At 45.5% G+C, this 24,016-nt stretch overlaps 1 protein-coding gene across 1 annotated transcript in view; it reads left to right on the top strand.

Annotated features, from left to right (window-relative positions):
- Positions 1 to 24,016, top strand: part of LOC134944150 (vitellogenin-like) — a 162,132-nt gene that overhangs the window by 98,608 nt on the left and 39,508 nt on the right. The window contains exon 10 of the mRNA XM_063932731.1: positions 13,357 to 13,522. Within this exon, the coding sequence (XP_063788801.1) occupies positions 13,357 to 13,522 (166 nt within the window). The remainder of the gene's footprint in view (positions 1 to 13,356; positions 13,523 to 24,016) is intronic.

Genomic DNA, 24,016 nt, shown 5'->3' with positions numbered 1-24,016 from the left:
TGCAGCGATATCCGGGCTGGTTTTAAGACATCCCGTGCCATCGACTGGATTACCAATGCCTTTTCCAATGGAAGGAATACTTTCTATTCCTCCGTATCCAGTATCATTCCCAGAAATGGAAGCCTCCGTGTTGGTTCCAGGTGGGATTTTGGTAGGTTCAGAATCCATCCGTGATCTTGAAGTAGTTGGGTTGAGAGGGCAATGCTGTCCAACAACCTCTCCCTGGATGGCGCTTTTATCTGGTCGTCCAGGTACGGTATTATGATCACTCCCTGCTTGCGAAAGAGAAACATCATCTCTGCCATTACCTTGGTAAATACCCTCGGTGCCGTGGAGAGGCCAAATGGCAGGGCCTGAAACTGGTAGTGACAGTTGTGAATGCCAAATTGTTTCCTTAAAAATATTTAAAATGCCCGCTCTAATATATATTGTAAACGCCTGCACCTCATATTACCATGTGCCATGAATATGCGCTATACATAGCAAAACACTGCATCCCATTAGAGAAAACAATACACCCACACATTATCTGAGTTCCAAAGCTCATTGATGTATATATTTGGTATTAAAAGGATATGGATTCAATATATTACAATGTACAGTATACACATAATTACATGGTTACAACTCACACTGTAAGCAGTTAATACATACAGTTACATACAGTTACAGGCCAGCATACAATACCATTATCTTTCTCACATAAATTCGTCTCTCCATATCACTCTCTCTCTGTAAAATCATGCAGGCACTCCATCATCGTCTGATACAAAACAACAACTGCCTCCTGTGTGATCAGCAATGTGTTATCTAGTTTTTGGGGGAGGGGACTTTCTCATTCATGATGAGTCACTAGTCTATTTGTATATGCTCCACAGGTTCAGCCTTGAAGACATCCAAAGGGGCTGGCCTGAGCTTCCTGTCCACTACCTGTTTGGAATATCTATTGTTCTAATAAAAGTGATTTTACATTTCATACATTTAATCATAACTATTTGTTGCAATGTCGTACAACTTAATAACATGTATCAAATGAATCTACACATTAATCTGGTTGCTTAAATACCAAATAAGACAGGTGTATCTGGCTTCATTCAAATAATACACATACATGACATTACTTCATTATATAATTTTAAATCATCATGATGTCTGGCGCTTGATATTATTATAATTATGTACTGTATGAAATAAGTGTCGAATCCATCTCTGTGGCATGTCCGTGTAAATGCGTGTGTTACCATATTTGCTGAGCTCGCTGCGCGTATTTGCAAGTATAGCGACTCATAATGTGTGTAGTTTGTATGTTCTTTTTATGTAATATTTTTGACTTCGACACAGTCCAGTAGTGCAAACCTTAGATAAGCCTGATGAGGCGGCCAAATCAGAATATGAAGGTATGCATCCTTGATGTCCAGAGACACCAGGAATTCCCCCTCCTACAGACCTGAGATCACAGCTCTCAGAGACTCCATCTTGAACTTGAACACCCTTAAGTACTGGTTCAGTGATTTGAGGTTTAAAATGGAACTGTCTGGTTTTGGTACCACAAAAAGGTTGGAGTAATAACCCTTGTTTTGTAGTTGAAGTGGAACTGGGACAATGAACTGAGTCTGTACCAGTTTTTGAATAGCTGCCTGTAAAGTCATACTTGCTTCCGGAGAAGCTGGTAAGCCTGATTTGAAGAATCTGTGAAGTGGGAGTTCATGAAACTCCAGTCTGTTTCCCTGGGTGATAAGGTCTGTGACCCAGGAATCCTGGCAAGATGTTGCCCAAATGTGACCGAAATAACGTAAACGAGCTCCCACCTGCCTGTCTTTTAGGCAGTGTGGACCACCGTCATGTTGAAGGCTTTGAGGAAGCAGACCCGGAGGTCTGTTTCTGAGAACCTGCAGCTGCTGGTTTTCTGGGTTTACCTCTATTACATTTGAAGGCTGTAGAAGAAACCTTTGGATTTGCCTTTTAATTTTGCTGTCCGAAAGGACTGCAGAGTAGGAGCAGAATAGGTTTTCCTAGCTGGGGGTGCTGTGGAAGGAAGGTACGTAGACTTACCCACCATAGCCTTGGATAGCCACTTATCAAGTTCATCTCCAAAAAGAGCCTCATCTGTGAATGGTAGGTTTTCCACGCTTTTCCTGGAATCCGCATCCGCAGTCCACTGGCGTAGCCACAAGCCCCTGTGTGCTGACACTGTCATGGCAGTGGTGCATGCGTTGAGCAAAATGAATTTCCTTTATGGCCTCCACCATAAAGTTAGCAGAGTCTTAAATATGCTGCAGGAGTAAAACTATCTCCCCCCCTGGGTAAGGTATCCAATCCATCAGTTAGGTTACCTGACCATTTTCCAATGGCTTTAGTGATCCATGCGCAAGCAATAGTGGGTCTCTGGGCCACCCCAGCAGCAGTGTATAACGATTTGAGAGTGTTCTCTATCTTGCGGTCAGCTGTGTCCTTTAAGGATGCTGCCCCAGGAACAGGTAAGATTATCTTACATGACAACCTAGATACCGATGCGTCCACAATCGTCGGGTTTTCCCATCTATCTTCCAGAGGTAAGGTTCAGGTTCAGCCTTGAACACACAGTTTAACCCACACAGAGCCCTCAGGGAGACACAGAAATTGGAGCCAGCCACACAGCACCCTTGAAGCCAAGTAAAACTTAGCTGGGTCGCCACACTAAGCCCCTTAATAGGGCTTAGTATACTACAACACTCCCCCCCCCTTCTAAGACCCCCTGGTACCGCTGAGGAGACATGGAGTCTTTGTGGAGGAGCTGCGCTTCCCTGTGATTCCTGTCAGTATAAGCTGCAGAGGAAAAATGGCACTAGTGAGCTGCTGGATCCGCTCATAGTGAAGCTCCGCCCTTTAATGGTGCTCGGCTTCCCGCTTTTTTATACTGGCCTTAGGTAATTTTTATGCCTAACATAGGGTTAAAACCCTTGTTAGGTATGATAGCCAGTGTTGGTATGCATTGGTGGCTCAGCGCACCCCTCACAGCAGGACACACGTCTGTGTATGTCCTCTGAGCCCCCTGGAGCGCAGCCTGTACTCGAAGCTGCACTCCTACCCTTGCGCCGCCATTACCGCCGGCGACCCGCTAACCGGGACGCCGGCGCTGTACTCACCAGTCTTCTATCTTCTGGCTCTATTAGGGGTGGCGGAGTGCTGCTGGATGATACGCTCGGCGTGGTGGGGCTTGCGAATGAGCTCAGTGTCCTGTCAGCGGACCATTAACTCTTTAGGAAGTTGGGCCGTTCTCCCCCCTAAGTCCCACGAAGCAGGCACTCTTCAGGAGCTTCCCTAAGCGTGATCGGCTCCTCCGGGCACATTTTATAAACTGAGTCTGGTAGGAGGGGCATAGAGGGAGGAGCCTGTGCACACTATTGATTTCTTAAAGTGCCCAAGGCTCCTAGTGGACCCATCTATGCCCCATGGTACTAATGTGGACCCCAGTATCCTCTAGAACGTAAGAGAAATCTAGTTTTCACCAAAAAGAAATCTGCTCCCGAGACAGTAATTGTAATTCCATGTTACTTGTGGGATAACCTCTTATGAAACTATAGCTAAATGCTCTGGATAAAATACTATAATGGCTACTGTTCTTTGAAAAAACTCCAGTGTGATGTTAATATCATAAAAAGTATAGGGGGTAATTCCAAGTTGATCGCAGCAGGATTTTTGATAGCAATTGGGCAAAACCATGTGCACTGCAGGGGAGGCAGATATAACGTGCAGAAAGAGTTAGATTTGGGTGGGTTATTTTAATTCTGTGCAGGGTAAATACTGGCTGCTTTATTTTTACACTGCAAATTAGATTGCAGACTGAACTCACCACACCCAAATCTAACTCTCTCTGCACATGTTATATCTGCCTCCCCTGCAGTGCACATGGTTTTGCCCAACTGCTAAAAAAATTCCTGCTGCGATCAACTTGGAATTACCCCCATAATGCAGTAAAGCATAGCACTAACCCTCCCCGCTTAGTGCATAACCCTAACCCTCCTTCCTGCAGCCTCACTCTAACCCAGTAGCAGCTCTTGCCACGGGCAAACAGGCTTTTTGCCGTGGCAAGAGCCGCTACTCCTAACCCCCTGTCCCCGGCTGCAGCAGGCGCCGTGGGCTGTGTGGGTGCCTGCTGCAGCCGGCGTCACTGACTGACGCTAGAGGTCATAATTGACCACTGTGGGTCTATTTACTAAAGTCCCGATTTTGTCCGAGTTTGCTTTTTTTTTCAAAGTGTCAACACGGGAATTTACTAAGCACAAATCTCGGCAGTGTTGGGGGCTATTCGTAATGTTTTTCACAGCAGAGGTCAGAAATACGAATGAATAGACCATCGGTCAATCGCGGCTGTTTGTTCATACAACACGGTAATTTTACTAAGAATTTGTTTTCTTAATCTCTGCTGACAACAGCCAAACACTGCAGGTAAAGCATAGACGTCGTAAAAAAAAGCAGCAAAAAAATAGACCTGCTTTTTCCTGGCGTGTTTGGATAGTCATGCACGGATCAGTGAGATCCATGTATGCTTATCTGTGGGAGAGCGCTTCTCCATTCTACCCAATGATGGGAACTTTGCGGTCTGCGGTAAACTGCGAGGTTAATTGGGGTCACTCTTGTGTAAAACTATCTCCCCCCTGGGTAAGGTATCCAATCCATCAGTTAGGTTACCTGACCATTTTGCAATGGCTTTAGTGATCCATGCGCAAGCAATAGTGGGTCTCTGGGCCACCCCAGCAGCAGTGTATAACGATTTGAGAGTGTTCTCTATCTTGCGGTCAGCTGTGTCCTTTAAGGATGCTGCCCCAGGAACAGGTAAGATTATCTTACGTGACAACCTAGATACCGATGCGTCCACAATCGTCGGGTTTTCCCATTTCTTTCTATCTTCCAGAGGTAAGGGAAAGGATGTAATTAATCTTTTAGGGATCTGAAATTTTTTGTCAGGGTTAGCCCAAGTTTCTTCAAACAGGGCATTCAATTCCTTTGATGCAGGAAAAGTAGCTGAGGATTTCTTTTTTACATAAAAATAAAATTCCTCCTCTATCTCCGCCGTCTTGTCAGGAATGTGCAGGACATCTCTGATAGCCTCTATCATGGCCTGTATTCCTTGTGACAGGACCGCATCCCCACACTCGCATCCACTTCACCCTCCTCTGGATTTGATATATCGTCATCAGTATCATCCTACATGAGCTGGGCCAGAGTACGCTTTTGTGAGCAAATGACGGGGGTTTGAGAGAATGACGGGGGTTCTTAAGAATTGCGTCTCTTTCTCATTATGGGATAATTTAGTAGAAATATTAGATGTCATCCCTTTAATGGAAGCTAACCATGGGGGTTCTGCCCCACTAGTCTGAAAATGTGCACTATCCTGAGTACAGGGTAGTGAGTCTCCGGGGAAGGAAAGACACTCAGCTGTGCAGGAAACACAGTCCCTAGACATGGTAACGTGAAGGGACACACACACACACCCACAGACAGAAGGTGAAAACACAGTTTAACCCACACAGAGCCCTCAGGGAGACACAGAAATTGGAGCCAGCCACACAGCACCCTTGTAGCCAAGTAAAACTTAGCTGGGTCGCCACACTAAGCCCCTTAATAGGGCTTAGTATACTACAACACTCCCCCCCCCCCCTTCTAAGACCCCCTGGTACCGCTGAGGAGACATGGAGTCTTTGTGGAGGAGCTGCGCTTTCCTGTGATTCCTGTCAGTATAAGCTGCAGAGGAAAAATGGCACTAGTGAGCTGCTGGATTCGCTCATAGTGAAGCTCCGCCCTTTAATGGTGCTCAGCTTCCCGCTTTTTTATACTGGCCTTAGGTAATTTTTATGCCTAACATAGGGTTAAAACCCTTGTTAGGTATGATAGCCAGTGTTGGTATGCATTGGTGGCTCAGCGCACCCCTCACAGCAGGACACACGTCTGTGTATGTCCTCTGAGCCCCCTGGAGCGCAGCCTGCACTCGAAGCTGCGCTCCTACCCTTGTGCCGCCATTCCCGCCGGCGACCCGCTAACCGGGACGCCGGCGCTGTACTCACCAGTCTTCTATCTTCTGGCTCTATTAGGGGTGGCGGAGTGCTGCTGGAGGGTACGCTCGGCATGGTGGGGCTTGCGAATGAGCTCAGTGTCCTGTCAGCGGACCATTAACTCTTTAGGAAGTTGGGCCGTTCTTCCCCCTAAGTCCCACGAAGCAGGCAGTCTGGTGCCAATCCGCCGAGAAACAACAAACAGAAAATAAATGCAGAAAACTCTTCAGGAGCTTCCCTAAGCATGATCGGCTCCTCCGGGCACATTTTCTAAACTGAGTCTGGTAGGAGGGGCATATAGGGAGGAGCCAGTGCACACTATTGATTTCTTAAAGTGCCCAAGGCTCCTAGTGGAGCCATCTATACCCCATGGTACTAATGTGGACCCCAGTATCCTCTAGGACGTAAGAGAAATCTAGTTTTCACCAAAAAGAAATCTGCTCCCGAGACAGTAATTGTAATTCCATGTTACTTGTGGGTTAACCTCTTATGAAACTATAGCTAAATGCTCTGGATAAAATACTATAATGGCTACTGTTCTTTGAAAAAACTCCAGTGTGATGTTAATATCATAAAAACTATAATGCAGTAAAGCAGGCATTCCCAACCACGGTCCTCGAGGCACACTAACAGTGCATGTTTTAGTGATATCCAGGCTGCAGCACAGGTGACTTAATTAGTAGCTCAGTTATTTTGATTTAACCATCTGTGCTGCAGCCTGGATATCACTAAAACATGCACTGTTGGTGTGCCTTGAGGACCGTGGTTGGGAATGAGTGCAGTAAAGCATAGCACTAACCCTCCCCGCTTAGTGCATAACCCTAACCCTCCTTCCTGCAGCCTCACTCTAACCCAGTAGCAGCTCTTGCCACGGGCAAACAGGCTTTTTGCCGTGGCAAGAGCCGCTACTCCTATCCCCCTGTTCCCGGCTGCAGCAGGCGCCATGGGCTGTGTGGGTGCCTGCTGCAGCCGGCGTCACTGACTGACGCTAGAGGTCATAATTGACCACTGTGGGTCTATTTACTAAAGTCCCGATTTTGTCCGAGTTTGCTTTTTTTTCCAAAGTGTCAACACGGGAATTTACTAAGCACAAATCTCGGCAGTGTTGGGGGCTATTCGTAATGTTTTTCACAGCAGAGGTCAGAAATACGAATGAATAGACCATCGGTCAAACGCGGCTGTTTGTTCATACAACACGGTAATTTTACTAAGAATTTGTATTCTTAATCTCTGCTGACAATAGCCAAACACTGCAGGTAAAGCATAGACGTCGTAAAAAAAGCAGCAAAAAAATAGACCTGCTTTTTCCTGGCGTGTTTGGATAGTCATGCACGGATCAGTGAGAACCGTGCATGCTTATCTGTGGGAGAGCGCTCCTCCATTCTACCCAATGATGGGAACTTTGCGGTCTGCGGTAAACTGCGAGGTTAACTGGGGTCACTCTTGTGGGTTGCCCCAATTAACTTTGTGGTTTACCGCAGACTGCAAAGTTCCCATCATTGGGTAGAATGGAGCTGCGCTAAGCTCCATTCTAGTCAGTGCACTCCTCCTGATTAACAGCCTAGGAGCGCACAGCCATGATGTCGCGCTCCCTGATTGGCTGGCGGGACCTTCAGTGACAGAAGTCACGGGGGGTCCCGGCATTCGGGGAAAGGGGAACCATGTGTAAACATGAATCCCCTTTAGTTGCGTGGATCGGGATTTCGGTTTAGTATTTTATTCAAGTCCCTGGATTACGTCGGATAAGAAGAGGACAGATCTACACTGGATTGGTTGTAAGTATAATTTTATTTTTACAGGTACCCCGTGGATTCTACATGCTCAGCGTTGGAGGTAGGTAAGTATGTGAGTGTGTGTGTATGAATAAAATTTTACTTTCACGGTGTGTGTCTTGTGTTTTTTTGGGGGGTATTTTTTTGTTGTAGAACTACAGGTACCAGGGGGCCCGTTATTTCCCCGCATGCTGGTACTTGTGGTTCTCCAAGTACCAGCTTGCGAGGGAGGCTTGCTGGGACTTGTAGTTCTACCACAAAAATCAATATATTTTTTTCACACAAAGGCTGTCAGCCCCCCATCCACCGCCCAGGGATGGGGGAGGGGGGGGGGGGGGTCACAGCCTCGGGCTTCACCCATGGCCCTTGGGGTCCCCACTCCTCCAGGGAACCCTGGGCAGGGGTGACTAGTTGAGGGGGTAATGCCACAGCCGCAGGGACCTATATAAAAGTGTCCCCCAGCTGTGGCATTATCTCTCTGGCTAGTGGAACCCGGTGCTGATTTAAAAAATACGGGGGACCCCTACATCTTTTGTCCCCCATATTTTTTGAACCAGGTCCGGACACAGAGCCCAGTGCTGGTTGTATAATTAAGGGGGGACCATACGCATTTTTTCACATGTATTTTTACAACCAGGACCGGCTCAAAGAGCCCGAGGCTGGTTATGCTTAGGAGGGGGAACCCCACACAATTTTTTTTATCACTTTTAACTCTTTAAACACTTCTCATAATGTGCACAATCAAGCCCTGCACGGATCTCACTGATCCGGCCGGGCTTCATTGTGTTATGTCCGGCAGTGTTTTACTAATCACTCCAGTAAATACTGCCCGACAATCCGAATCACATCGACATCGGAAAATACGAAAACCCAAAACTCGGCAGCTTATACCCCTTTCACACCGCAAATATAACCCGGGATATTGCCGGGTCGAGCCAGCTCAACCAGGGTCGAGGTGCAGTCTAAAAGCACCACTTTTTATTTAATATCCCGGGTCGAGTAACCCTGCATTTCAACCCGGTATAAAAGCAGTGTTATACACAGGTTGTACCCGGGTCAATGTGCACTCTAAAGTGTCCAACCCGGGTTATTCAACCCTGCATTCATGTAAAAGTGCTGATTGGCTGTTCTTTGTGTACAAACAAGAAATTGTGGGGGTAGTTCAGCTGGCGCTAAGCTGCTCAGATGCAACAGGTTTCAGAATAAATGTCACCACATTTAGATAGAAAAACACAAACCAGAAGTTTGAAACACTGTCATACACCACAAGCGCTAAAACAAGATATCACCATAACGTTCCTTTTAGACCGGAAGGTAGGTTCTATTCTTCTGAGTTGAATCTTCAATTCAGATCAATAAAGTGTGGAGTTCTCGAGTATCGATGTCATAAAAGACAAAAATGGCAAGAACAAACCAATGTGTAGTACATACACTCAAAACTTATTATCGTTCGTACAGTGTCATTAAGTGGTTAACATAAATTAAACGCATACCCCACTAAAAATTAGAGTAAAAAATCCCTCAAAGTTTCTTTGTGGGGTCCACTTTTTTATATTTATATAACACCAAAGTGATACACCAGAGTCGCAATCAGACTAGGAAAGGCCTTGTGACAGTTTCCTGGAGAAGGCAGATGATGCGTACCCCAACACTCACACTCTGTGTGCTGGTAACAAACATGTAAAGGTATCTTTCTCTCTTTCAACAATACAAGCAATCCAGGGATCGCGTACCACAACTCACGATTTGAGGGGCTGTGTAACTCCTATAAAGGTATCTTTGGATATTTCCGTGGAGATCTCGTTTGGAAGTCTCTGATGTGGTCTCCAAATGTCGATCACATGGGGAGATAAAAAACAGCTAATGTGTAGTAGGTCCCACTATTTTTCGATGTGATGTACAGGGTATCTCTAATGAGTATTAAGTAAACATAGAGCGTACCCCACTCACACGTATATGGAGAACTCTAAACACATAATGGTTTCTTTCTGATCAGACATACACCAGATTCAAACGAGGTTTCAGGGATAAACAGTCAATGCGTACCCCAACACTCACATTCGGGAGGCAGGTTAAAAGCTCATAAAGGTATCTTTTCTTCTCTAAAAATCAATGGATGGTTATTCAATATGGCGTACCCCAACTCACAGTTTAGTGTGGTGGAAGACTCCTATCAAGGTATCTTTAGACTCCCAGTAGAGGGTGAGGCTTATGTGTTAGATCAGGTATAGTTCCATTAACCCCCAAAAGAAGAAAAATAGCAATGCTCATACCAAAGTTGGTAAAAAAGGGGGTTACAGATTTTATTTAACAATACATGTGGAAAACTAAATGCAGGAACAACCCTGCTTGGCAATGGTAAAAAAATATGATAAAACTTGAATAAAAACGGCAAAGAGAGATGGTCAGCTCTTGCATGGAAAAAAATGGACAATTTAAAAAGTCAAAAGTATCAGAAAATCCGGATGAAATGGCTACTCACACTCCTGTTTGTCGACGCGTTTCAGCCCACATCTGGGCCTTTATCAAGACATCCATGTTCTTTGTGTGCCTTGATGATGTCAGCAGCCTGAGCCCTGCTACACAGGAGAGAACAGAGAGCATTAAGAATTAGAACTGTTAAGAATTAGGGGTGAGGCAAAGATTGCTAGGCAGCTTACTGCATACCTCCCAACTTATTAAAAGTACAAAGAGGGACCTTGGGGCGTGCCCAAAAAGGGGGCGTAGCCTATATGAAAGGGGCATGAGGGGTCATTCCGAGTTGGTCGCTCGCTAGCAACTTTTTGCAGCACTGCGATCAGGATAAAACTCGGCAAAACTGCGCATGCGTATGCACCGCACTGCACAGACGCGTTGTACGGGTACAAAGAGGATCGGTGCTGGGTGATGGATTTAACGAAGAATACATTAGCACAGTCGATTGCAAGGTGATTGACAGGAAGAGGGCGTTTGTGGGTGTCAACTGACCATTTTCTGGGAGTGTTTGGGAAAACGCAGGCGTGTCCAAGCGTTAGCAGGGCAGGTGTCTGACGTAAATTCCGGGACCAAAAAGACTGAAGTGATCGCAGCAGCTGAGTAAGTCCAGAGCCACTCAGAAACTGCAGAAACTGTTTTTGTACCGCTTGGCTGCAAAGGCATTCGCACACTTGCAAAGTGAAAACACACTTCCCTATAGGCAGCGACTAGTTGATTGCAGCGCTGCAAAAAGTTGCTAACGAGCAATCAACTCGAAATGACCTCCATGGTCTATTGGCAGAGCCGCGATCGCGAGTCACGCCCCCCTTGTACCATCACTGAGCGGGCATGCCCAGCGCTCTCTGAGCTGCTGGCATGCCCCCTCTCCCTCTGTCATCTGTGAATAGACGCTGTGCGCATACGCACAGCGTCAATTCACCTCTGTTCTGCTAAGCAGTGCAGCAGTGACACTAGCCTCCCAACTGCCCCCCACACCGCGGGACATTGTGGGCGGGACAGTGGGACAGTCCCAAAAAACGGGACTGTCCCGCAAAAAACGGGACAGTTGGGAGGTATGTTACTGGAACAGTTAAAGATGCAATTGTATATACAAAACATAGCTCTGTCAGCCATGATTCCTGCAATGCTGTGAGCTGTCCTCACCCTCTCATTTTGTCCCCTTCTGAGCCAAAAAGAGTCCATTTAAAATGAAATCCATGGTGCTTTAATTGCTGACCCAGGTTGAGTTAAAAGGAGCCAACCCTGCAATAACCCGGGTTGAAAGTGTAGTGTGAAACGGCCTGACCCGTGTCCAACCCGGGTTGGACCCGGGTTCAAAATACTGGGTCGGACCCAGGTTTGCGGTGTGAAAGGGGAATTAGTAAATATCCGAAAATGGATTCAAAAAGTTGCAGCAAAATACGTCCGATAAAAATTGAGTTTAAACTCGAGTTTAAAAATCGAGTTTAAAAATCGAGTTTAAACAAAATACGTCCGATAAAAATCGAGTTTTAAACGGCAGCGGTCCGGAAGCAGGAGTGGAGCTGGTAAGTATTTTTTTTGTTTGTTTTTCTTGTTTGTAAGCGGCACTACTACAGGGGGCACAACTACCAGGGGCACAACTACTGGGGGCACATACTGGGGGCACTACTACAGAGGGCACTGCTATGTGGAACAGCTACTGGGGGCAAATCAACTGGGGGCACTACTACAGGGAGCAAATATACTGGGGGCACTACTACAGGGGGAACAGCTACTGGGGGCACTACTACAGGGGGAACAGCTACTGGGGGCAAATCATCTGGGGACACAGCTACTGGGGGCATTATTACAGGGTGCACAGCTACTGGGGCAAATCTACAGGGGGCACAACTACAGGGGACACATACTGGGGAACTACTACAGGGGGAACAGCTACTGTGGGCAAATTAACTGGGGGCAAATCTACTGGGAGCACAGCTGCTGGGGGCACAGCTACTGGGGCAAATCTACTGGGGGCACAGCTGCTGGGGGTACATCTACTAGAGGGCACATCTACACAGGGCACAACTACTGGGGGGCACAAGTACAGGGGGACAACTGTGGCCATGCCCCTTCCCTATAAAGAAGCCACGCCATTATTTTTAATCCCAATCCTTCCCGCTTAGTGCCTAACCCTAACTCTCCTTCCCAGTAGCCTAAACCTAACCCCCCCCCCCCCCCAAAGCCTAACCTTAACCTCCCCTATACTGCCTAAACCTAAACCCTCCTCCAGCAGCCTAACCCTAACCATACTTACCCGGCATACTTACCTTCAGGCTGCCGACAGTCGGGATTCATGCGCAAGCATTGTGGTCGATGTCTTCTGACCAGTGTCAGGATTCCAGCGGCGGCATTACGACTGCAGGCATCCCGAACGCCGTTATGCTGACCGAATCCCACCATACCATATGTCTCACTTGTTCTTCTTTTCATTTTACATTGTACTTTTTTTTTAGCACTGTTTTGGCATATTTGGTCTACATACCGCTTTACATTGTTCAGTGTTACATGAAATGCTAGTGTATTATATATATAATCAATGCAAGCTAATGACTTGGAATGCAGGAGATGCTTTCACAGAAATATAGTAGTGTGCAGTGAGCACTGCTATATGGTTTTCTTAGTAACTAATCCAAACTATACATCCAGTGTCGGACTGGGGCATGAAGGGCCCACCGGGGGAATGCAGTGATAGGGACCCATACTTAAGGGTGTGGCCAGCCTACAAAGGGGGTGTGGCCAGCCTCCACAGAGGCTTGAAATACACAATAGTTTAGTGCAGTGTAATGCAACATGTATAATACAAGTGCACAGTCTGGAACCTGATCCCTAGAGGAAGGAGTGGACACTCAGGCAGTGGGGCCTACCAGTGGTTTCCCTGGTACCCCTGTGGGCCAGTCCGACCCTGTATACATCCAAAGATCTGCAATGCATTCACATTCCAACACAGAGTAAAACATGTTTCCAGTATAGATCAATTTTGTTACTTCCATTTCAGTTTTTTTCATTGACTGCCTCCCTCGTTTGAACAGACAGGTATCTTGTCATTTTTTGTCAATTAAACATTTTTGTTTCAGGCAACCACTGCTGGACGCTCTGCCATCCTGCGGAACAGAGGCCTGTGTCGGTTTGATGACAGAAATCCTGCTTTCAAAGGAATTAGAAGATGAGAAAAGTGACTCATTTCTCTGGTCACTGGCATTTATACCAGAACCAACTCAGGGGATGATTGAATCTCTAACTGTAAGCACACATTTTTCATTTACCACTTTACAAGGATAAAGAATTCTTATGTGTGCATGCTGATTTGACATTATTGGGCTCATGTAAACTTGGGCATATATTACACAAACCATGCAGGAGTAAAATGCACCAAAAAACATTCATAATTACATGTGTGCACTTAGTTGAGCTGGACACATGCATCAGTCTCAGCTACTGTACAGTAGTAAATAAACATTTTTACACAAAACCCTAACTCTCCTACCCTGTAGCCTAGGCCTAACCTCCCCCCCCCCCCAAGCCTACCCTTAACCTCCCCTATACTGCCTAAACCTAAACCCACCCCCAGCGGCCTAACCCTAATCATACTTACCCGGCATACTTACCTTCAGGCTGCCGACAGTCGGGATTCATGCGCAAGCATATTCCTTGATTTATTCCCAGAGTATCAAACATGTCAGATTACCCAATTTGTTAGCAGTACAATACAGTAATGATGTGCCCTATATACAGGGCTGGGCGGGGATGTGGGGAGGGGGAGTCTTGGGAGGCAGCTCCCACTTAGCACAGTGCCTCCCCATGCAGCAACACATTTTGTTTGGAAGAAGGGGACATGGCCACACCCCCAACACCCTCTCCCCTCAAAAAACGGTTGTTGAGTGGCAGCTGCCTCCCAAGGCTCACTGAGAGAGGCTGCTTAGGGCAAGGTAATTAGTTGTCCCTGCATGTATAAAAGATAGAGTGGTTTCTGGAGTTATAGAAATAAATAAAGCTGCATTTACCATATAAAATATAATTAAATACAGTCACAAAAACAAATTAAATATATTCAATAAATACTAACATTCATTCTCTTTCCCTTTAATAATTATATGGGCATCATCTTTCCTGCCACAGTCCGATTGCAAATATTAAGTAATGAAAATGGATGTCCATGACTTACTATAATAAACTAGCCACAGTAATGACTTAAGTCCTGTCAGTGGGAGCGGTCAAGATTCAGGGGTCTATTCATGAAGCAGTGAAAAGAGTGGAGAAGTGAGCCAGTGGAGAAGTTGTCTATGGCAACCAATCAGTGTTGATGTAACATTTATAAAGTGCATTCTATAAAATTATATGTTGCAGCTGATTGGTTGCCATAAGCTACTTTTCCACTGGCTCGCTTCTCCAAACTTTTCACTGGTCCATATGTGTCTGTGACCAGATCTACAGGGGTCATTCCGAGTTGATCGCTCGCTAGCTATTTTTTGCAGCACTGCAAACAGATAGTCGCCGCCTATAGGGGAGTGTATTTTCGCTTTGCAAGTGTGCGATCGCATGTGCAGCCGAGCGGTACAAAAAAGTTTTGTACAGTTTCTGAGTAGCTCAGAACGTACTCAGCCGCTGCGATCACTTCAGCGTGTTCTTACCCGGAATTGACGTCAGACAACCGCCCTGCAAATGCTGCACGCCTGCATTTTTCCGACCACTCCCAGAAAACGGTCAGTTGACACCCACAAATGCCCTCTTCCTGTCACTCTCCTTGCGATCGGCTGTGCAAATGGATTCTTCTTTAATCTATCGCTCGGCAACGATCCGCTTTGTACCCGTACAACGTGCCTGCGCATTGCGGTGCATACGCATGCACAGTTCGGACCTGATCGCAGCACAGCTAAAAAACCTAGCGTGCGATCAGGTCGGAATGACCCCTTATGTTAATATGCTCTTTTGCCTCTTTACACTCACATTCCACCTTCTCCAAATGTGGATAGTTTATTTTGTGGGATGTATGGTACAGAAATGCTGATTTTGCCAAAACAAGTATGCCTGCCCCAAATATGCATGACCCCAAGTATGCATGCATCATCCAGCTCTGCATCAGCCCTTATGTTTAGTTTTGTATCATTTTGTAAATATAACACTACAACGTTGCTATTTTGCTTGTGCTATACCTTCTACTACAATAAATTGTATATACGCTAGAAAACCTGAGTCAAATAGGTTTGTTATAAACACCAATGTTACTGTATTTGCTGTTATCGCCACACACTCTCAACTGCACAAAGATAACCCAAAGTTGGCTTGGTTTTAAATGTTGGAAATGATGTGTGCGCAGGCATTATTACAGAGTTATATAGGCACACACCTGCAGATGACTTAAACTATGAACACCCCAGTTACTTAACCAGTGGTTTTAGTTTAGTGATAGAAAGGAGATATAGCTGTACTCACTGTTACATGTACACTACTGGTAAAGGAGCAGAGCTTGAGTGTGGTTTCATACAGCTCACCAGTCGGTGAGTGTATGCGGCATGTTGGAACAGCTTTATAGCAGGTAATAACCAGGTCTCTCTGGAGCTAAGTAGGAGACCAATGTCTCCACCATGTCATACTACTCACTACACTACACTACAGTCTCAAGATGGCTCCAACACATGCTCGGTAGAGATCTCGCAGCCATCTTAGAATAGGGCATGAAGCTTCCATGGAGAACAGAAAGTATGCACTGTAGTGCACTCCTCTTTCAGCATCAAATTACTGCAAATACATATCTTTTTATCACTATTAGACTAATCTCAAAAGATATTTTTTAGATCGTTCTACAATGCAGTCATATATTAAGATTTTGAGGAAACGTGAAATGAAACGTCAAATGAAGAGTTTAAAAAATGACAACTGAGGGGCTGATGTAGAGATGATCACAGATATTATGTGTTTTCACGTTGAGCTTGATCTGGAGCTGAGTGCACTGCATATACATGGAATTCAAAGCTGTATGGATCTCGGTCGCATCAATAAAAGGGGAACATCTGGGTGCTAATTAGCTGTTCACATGAAGGCTAGGTTTAGTGGTGGTGATGATGATGTGTGAATGCAACTGTGGGCTATGGAGATTAGAGCATACACAAAGATACTCATGTTTTCTCATGCACCAAGTACTGTATAGGCTGGTGCAGGGGCGTAGATAGAACTTTGTGGGACCCATAGCAACATTTTGAAGGGGCCCCCATTCCAGTGCTTCTACAGAGACACTTCTCTGCAGCAGTGGTTAATTTTATGCCCTATAATAGTGCCCTAGTTCATTTTCTGAACCATAGTAGAGCCTTATTTAATGTTATGCCCCATACTAGTGCCCTAGTTTCTTTTATGAATCGCAGTAGTGATTAAGTTCACCCTATGTCACATTTCAGAGCTGCCAGTACACATTATGCCGCACAGTAACCCCAGTTCACATTATGATATATAGTGCTCCCCGTTCATATTGTGCCTCATTACAGAGCCCCGGTTCATATTATATAACATTAAAATGCCCTCCAGTTCATTTTATACCACACTACAATGAGCAGGTCCACGGGCATACCTAGATATAGTGCAGACCCCAAGGAAAAAGTTTGAAAGGACCCCTACGTACCACTCAATGGCAAAAAATGTATGTAACACATGTAACTTTGACAAGGAAGGTGGGCCCCTCTCAGCTCTGGGCCCCATAGCAGCTGCACTGCCTGCACCTATAGTAGCTACACTCTTGGGCTGGTGAAAATGTGCACTAGTAATTATGATGACTATGATGCCGAGCATATGGAAGGGGTCAGTGCTGTTACACAGATGCATACAACTCAGCATACTGATGCATTTACACATTTTTCTCCATGCACACAATGCCGAAACAATTACTGTACAGCCAACTTGCATTTCACTCTGTGTACAGTTCCTCCCTCAGAAACCTCATGAAATATCTCCGAATTTGTGAAAACATTTCAGATGCAAACTAATAGCCTTGCTTTTAACAAAGAAAAAAAATTATCATGCACATCATCACTGAAATATTTACAGTGTGTGTATATATGTATATGCACATTCTGCACCTGTAGTGAATGTTTGTAATTCCAGGCTTTCTGAATTGCACAGCTGCAGGTTTTCCAGCTCACCCAGAGACAGCAGGAAGTCAGGTGCAAGAGAGGGGTTTAAAAATCCCATTTACCCACAATGCATTGTGCTCATGCCTGTTAGAAGCCAGTGAGCAGGGCTGAGTTTATAGCACCAGGCAGAGCCGGCCCTAACCAATATGATGCCCTAGGCAAGATTTTGGCTGGTGCCCCCTAGCACCACCGCTGGTTCTGCCTCTGACCTTGAACCTCTTTCCCAGCACCATCACCCCTCTCCCATAGCAGTCCTTGTACCCCCTATATTTTAAATAGGAACAGTTCGCACATTTGACGCACAGGCCAAAAAGGGGCATCTTCTTGCTGGGAAGGGGCATGGCCACACAATAGTAACCCCAATTCCAATTATGCCACACAGTACTGAACTTTATTCACATTTCATCATGCGATAGTGTCCATAATTCATATTACATCCCGCAGTACTATCACTTTACCTTATAAACGTTACTCCTCACAGTAGAACCCCTTATTCACATTACATCTCACTGAATTGCTCCTTATTCATATTACACCACACCTTATTGCTCTTTATTCACAATATACCACACAGTAGTGCCCTTTCTATATGCAACGCCACATAGTAGAGCACCTTATACACATAATGCCACACATTAGTAATGCATTTATACACAATTCCACACAGTAATGCCCCTTACACATATGAGACACATTAATGTCCTTATAAACATAATGCACCTTACACATTATGACAACCTTTATTAATGCCCTTTTACACATAATGTCCCTTACACATATGCCTCACATTATTAATGCCCTTATACACATAATGACACACATCTTGCCCCCTACACATTTGCTGCACATTATTAGTGTCCCTATACACATGACACACATACAGTAGGTCCCTGTTACACATATGCCGCACATTATTAATGCCCTTATACACATAATGACACACATAGTGGCCCTTTACACATATGTTGCACATTATTAATGCCTTTTTACATGACACACATAATGCTCCTTACACATATTCCGAACACTACTGCACAACCAACCCACTCACATGCACACAGCACTCACACTTCCACTAACACTGTGACCTCTGCCTCTGCTTGGATACAGATATGTCCTCACAAATCTCGCATCAATGCTAACGTCGGGCACCTTTTTTTTTTATGAAAATGCATCTTATTTGCATTGCTATGTGGCTAGGATGCATAAGCAGCTTCTGCTGATTAAACTGATATGCAGCATGCCTATCTACTGTGTGAGACTGTGGCTGTATCTGCATATGAAATGCTACATACAGAATATAGGCATGCCGCATATCATTTTAATCAGCAGAAGCTGCTGATGCCCCTAGGAATATCAAATGCCCTAGGCAATTGCCTAGTTTGCCTATGCCTATGACCGGCTCTGGCACCAGGGACTGTGTTGACATTGGCCTTTTGAGCACTGGAAGTACTAGTACCTTTTATTTTGGTGGTTTATTTTGTGTATATACTGTACCTGTGACCAGGCCCCAGCCTGTGTATGCTGTGCTACAGTGTCTGATGCCAGTAAAGACACTGTGGTTGTAACCAGAAAACCTGCCTGCGAGTTCTTATTTACAATAACCGTGTTACATTAGGAAACGCATTGTCAAAAGCATTTGCTTCTAGGACAGCAGTTTCTAATAGACCTGATGTACAGAGAATTATTTGATAACCGAACAAATATTATATATGTATAATATATATATATATATATATATATATATATATACATACTGTATATATATATATATATATATATATATATACTGTATATATATATATATATATATATATATATATATGTATATATGCACTGCTCAAAAAAATAAAGGGAACACTAAAATAACACATTCTAGATCTGAATGAATGAAATATTCTTATTAAATACTTTGTTCTTTACATAGTTGAATGTGCTGACAACAAAATAACACAAAAATTATCAATGGTAATCAAATTTATTAACCCATGGAGGTCTGGATTTGGAGTCACACTCAAAATTAAAGTGGAAAAACACACTACAGGCTGATCCAACTTTGATGTAATGTCTTTAAAACAAGTCAAAATGAGGCTCAGTAGTGTGTGTGGCCTCCACGTGCCTGTATGACCTCCCTACAATGCCTGGGCATGCTCCTGATGAGGTGGCGGATGGTCTCCTGAGGGATCTCCTCCCAGACCTGGACTAAAGCATCCGCCAACTCCTGGACAGTCTGTGGTGCAACGTGGCGTTGGTGGATGGAGCGAGACATGGTGTCCCAGATGTGCTCAATTGAATTCAGGTCTGGGGAACGGGCGGGCCAGTCCATAGCATCAATGCCTTAGTCTTGCAGGAACTGCTGACACACTCCAGCCACATGAGGTCTAGCATTGTCTTGCATTAGGAGGAACCCAGGGCCAACCGCACCAGCATATGGTCTTACAAGGGGTCTAAGGATCTCATCTCGGTACCTAATGGCAGTCAGGACACCTCTGGCGAGCACATGGAGGGCTGTGCGGCCCCCCAAAGAAATGCCACCCCACACCATTACTGACCCACTGCCAAACCATTCATGCTGGAGGATGTTGCAGGCAGCAGAACGTTCTCCTTGGTGTCTCCAGACTCTGTCACGTCTGTCACATGTGCTCAGTGAGAATCTGCTTTCATCTGTGAAGAGCACAGGGCACCAGTGGCGAATTTGCCAATCTTGGTGTTCTCTGGCAAATGCCAAACGTCCTGCACGGTGTTGGACTGTAAGCACAACCCCCACCTGTGGATGTTGGGCCCTCATACCACCCTTATGGAGTCTGTTTCTGATCGTTTGAGTAGACACATGCACATTTGTGGCTTGCTGGAGGTCATTTTGCAGGGCTCTGGCAGTGCTCCTCCTTTTCCTCCTTGCACAAAGGCGGAGGTAGCGGTCCTGCTGCTGGGTTGTTGGCCTCCTCCACGTCTCCTGATGTACTGGCCTGTCTCCTGGTAGCGCCTCCATGCTCTGGACACTACGCTGACAGACACAGCAAACCTTCTTGCCACAGCTCGCATTGATGTGCCATCCTGGATGAGCTGCACTACCTGAGCCACTTGTATGGGTTGTAGACTCCGTCTCATGCTACCACTAGAGTGAAAGCACCGCCAGCTTTCAAAAGTGACCAAAACATCAGCCAGAAAGCATAGGAGCCGTGAAGTGGTCTGTGGTCACCACCTGCAGAACAACTCCTTTATTGGGGGTGTCTTGCTAATTGCCTATAATTATCACCTGTTGTCTATTCCATTTGCACAACAGCATGTGAAACTGATTGTCAATCAGTGTTGCTTCCTAAGTGGACAGTTTGATTTCACAGAAGTGTGATTGACTTGGAGTTACACTGTGTTGTTTAAGTGTTCCCTTTATTTTTTTGAGCAGTGTATATACTGTGTCTGTCTATCTATCTATCTATCTATCTATCTATCTATCTATCTATCTATCTATCTATCTATCTATCTATCTATCTATCTATCTATCTATCTATCTATCTATCCATCTATCACAATAGAAAACCATATCCTTATCTTGCACCAGAACAGGAGCAGCACTACAGGAGAGATCTCTGTTGTTAAATCTCAAATACACATAGAATGAAACACAACTCCTAAAGTGCGCTATGGGGCTAATTCAGACCTGATCGCTAGGCTGCGTTTTTGTACAGCGGTCGATCAGGTCTAGACTGCGTATGCACTGCAATGCGCAGGCGCATCGCACGGATCCATTTGCACGGGCGTTTGCAAGATGATTGACAGGAAGTAGGCGTTTGTGGGTGTCAACTGACCGTTTTCTGGGAGTGTTTGGAAAAACGCAGGCGTGTCCAAGTGTTTACAGGGAGGGTTCCTGACATCAATTTCCGGTCCCAGACAGGCTGAAGTGCTCGCATCGGCTGAGTAAGTCTTGGGCTGTGCAGAGACTGCACAAAGGGGCTAATTCAGACCTGATCACTAGGCTACGTTTTCGTACAGTGGGCGATCAGGTCTAAACTGCGCATGTGTATGCACCGCAATGCGCAGGTGCGTCGCACGGGTACAAAGTAGATCGCCCATCGGGTTTGTGCGAAGGATCCATTCACACGGGCGATCGTAAGGAGAATGACAGGAAGAAGGCGTTTGTGGGTGGCAACTGACCAATTTGTGGGAGAGTTTGGAAAAACGCAGGCGTGTCCAAGCGTTTGCAAGGAAGGTTCCTGACGTCAGTTCCGGTCCCAGACAGGCTGAAGTGTTCACAGCGGCTGTGTAAGTCCTGGGCTACTCAGAGACTGCACAATGGTGGTCATTCCGAGTTGATCGCTCGTTATTTTTTTTTTCGCAATGGAGCGATTAGTCGCTAATGCGCATGCGCAATGTCCGCAGTGCGATTGCGCCAAGTAAATTTGCTATTAAGTTAGGTATTTTACTCACGGCATTACGAGGTTTTTTCTTCGTTCTGGTGATCGTAGTGTGATTGACAGGAAGTGGGTGCTTCTGGGCGGAAACTGGCCGTTTTATGGGTGTGTGCGAAAAAACGCTGCCGTTTCTGGGAAAAACGCGGGAGTGTCTGAAGAAACGGGGGAGTGTCTGGGTGAACGCTGGGTGTGTTTGTGACGTCAAACCAGGAACGAAACTGACTGAACTGATCGCAGTTGCCGAGTAAGTCTCGAGATACTCAGAAACTGCTAAGAACTGTCTATTCGCAAATCTGCTAATCTTTCGTTCGCAAATCTACTATGCTAAGATTCACTCCCAGTAGGCAGCGGCTTAGCGTGTGCAAAGCTGCTAAAAGCAGCTTGCGAGCGAACAACTCGGAATGAGGGCCAATATCTGTTTGTACATCTCTGCTACACATGCATTCGCACACTTGCAAATGGAAAATATACTCCCTCATGGGCGGCGACTATGCAAATGCAGGACTGCAAAAAAACCCTAGTGAGTGAAAAGGTCTGAATTAGCCCCTATATTCATTGAATATTTATTGATAAATTCTTCCACGATGTACACAATAGGTATAGACTGTAAATTGGTGAATTCTTAAATTCTGAAACAGATATCCCATCACCAGAGAATTGTCAGGTCTGTGTAAATGTCTGTTCCCAGAGTGGGCACTAGTGGGTCAGTGGTGGTACGATGGAGGAAACGAGGAGGCCGTAGTAAGTTCCTGCGCATGTGCGCATTGATGTTTATTAAATACACACAACAACATAATGATTACTGGAACAGGAATAAGAATACAGAAGTTTCACAGCGTGAAAGCTGAGATTGGTTTTAAGTACAGTCACGAAGAATGAGCTGATCTGGAAACCAGCGGTAATTAGAGACCAGTAATGACCGGCCTGGGAGCCGATGGCAATCAATGATGGTCAGCCTGGGAGCCGATGGCAAATAAACGATGGTCAGCCTGGGAGCCGATGTGAAGCAGAGTCTATATCCTGAGGTTAAATAATGACACAGAGGATCGGCCTGGAAACCGATGAGAGAATGTGATGGAACAACACAGGCAATAAGTAACTTTTGGTATTCAGTCTGTAAACCGTTAGCAACTTGCAAATAACGATGGTCAGCTTGGGAGCCAATGGCAACTCAAATCAGTACTCTGGAGGTAAGTAATACAAATGGTATAATAACAGTCACAGGTAATGAACTGGTCTTGGAACCAGTGTAATTAGCAAACTGTGATGGTCGGCCTGGAAACCAATGGTGAACATCAATGGCTGGCTTGGAAGAAGATGGTAACAGAATCAATATGCAGTAGGTAGGTAATGCAACCGATGGTAGTAAATGCAGGCAATAAGTAACTCCGGTAATCAGTCTGGAAACCGACAGCAATAGATTCACACAGTCAAAGTACATGCACAAAGTCCACAGAGCCAAGCAAGACTAAAGCAGGAGACAGTTGGTAATATACAAGCTGGTTGTTTAAGTGCTGGATGCAATAGCACAGTGCTGAATGCAGATTAACAACACATAGGTGAGAATGATGATGCATCACCTGGAGAGAGTCTCTTACTGCATGTAGAAGTGGAAGCTGACTGTGGAAGGAGTAGTAGCAGAGTTGTATGGCTGGAGCCTGTAGCTCCACGGAGACACTGAAGCTAGGAAGTCACTGGAGACTGCTGGTGACTGGATCTGAATGTAGATGGAACTGCACCAAACTGGATTGCTGATGCCTGTAGTTCCATTGAGCTAATACACAGGGTAATTTCTGTAGACAGGAGACTAGAGCCAGGAGATACTTGATCACAGGATGTGATGCGTTGTTCAAGGCAATGATACTGAGCAGGAACTCTGAGTATATACCCCCTGGTCAGCAGGGATTGAAGAATCAAGTCATGTGAGCACTCCAATGCTCAGGAGTGGATAGCACAAATTCAGCTGACTGCAGGTGTCACGGCGGTACCCATACTCTGGAGATGTTGGGAATACATTGGGGTACATGCTGTATGGCAAGAGGGGTACACACTGGAGAGAGTCTCTGCACATTGCAGGCAATCATGGAACATGCTGCCAGGCTGAGGATGTGACCTCCTGAGGATGTGACCTCCTGAGTCTCTGCACATTGCAGGCATCATGGAACATGCTGCCAGGCTGAGGTTGTGACCTTCCATGATTGCAGGCA

The sequence above is a fragment of the Pseudophryne corroboree genome, chromosome 7 (genome assembly GCF_028390025.1).
Source record: "Pseudophryne corroboree isolate aPseCor3 chromosome 7, aPseCor3.hap2, whole genome shotgun sequence".
NCBI classification, from domain to species: Eukaryota; Metazoa; Chordata; class Amphibia; order Anura; family Myobatrachidae; genus Pseudophryne; species Pseudophryne corroboree.
Note: the sequence above shows the minus strand (reverse complement) of the source record. Positions and strands in the feature narration are given on the sequence as shown.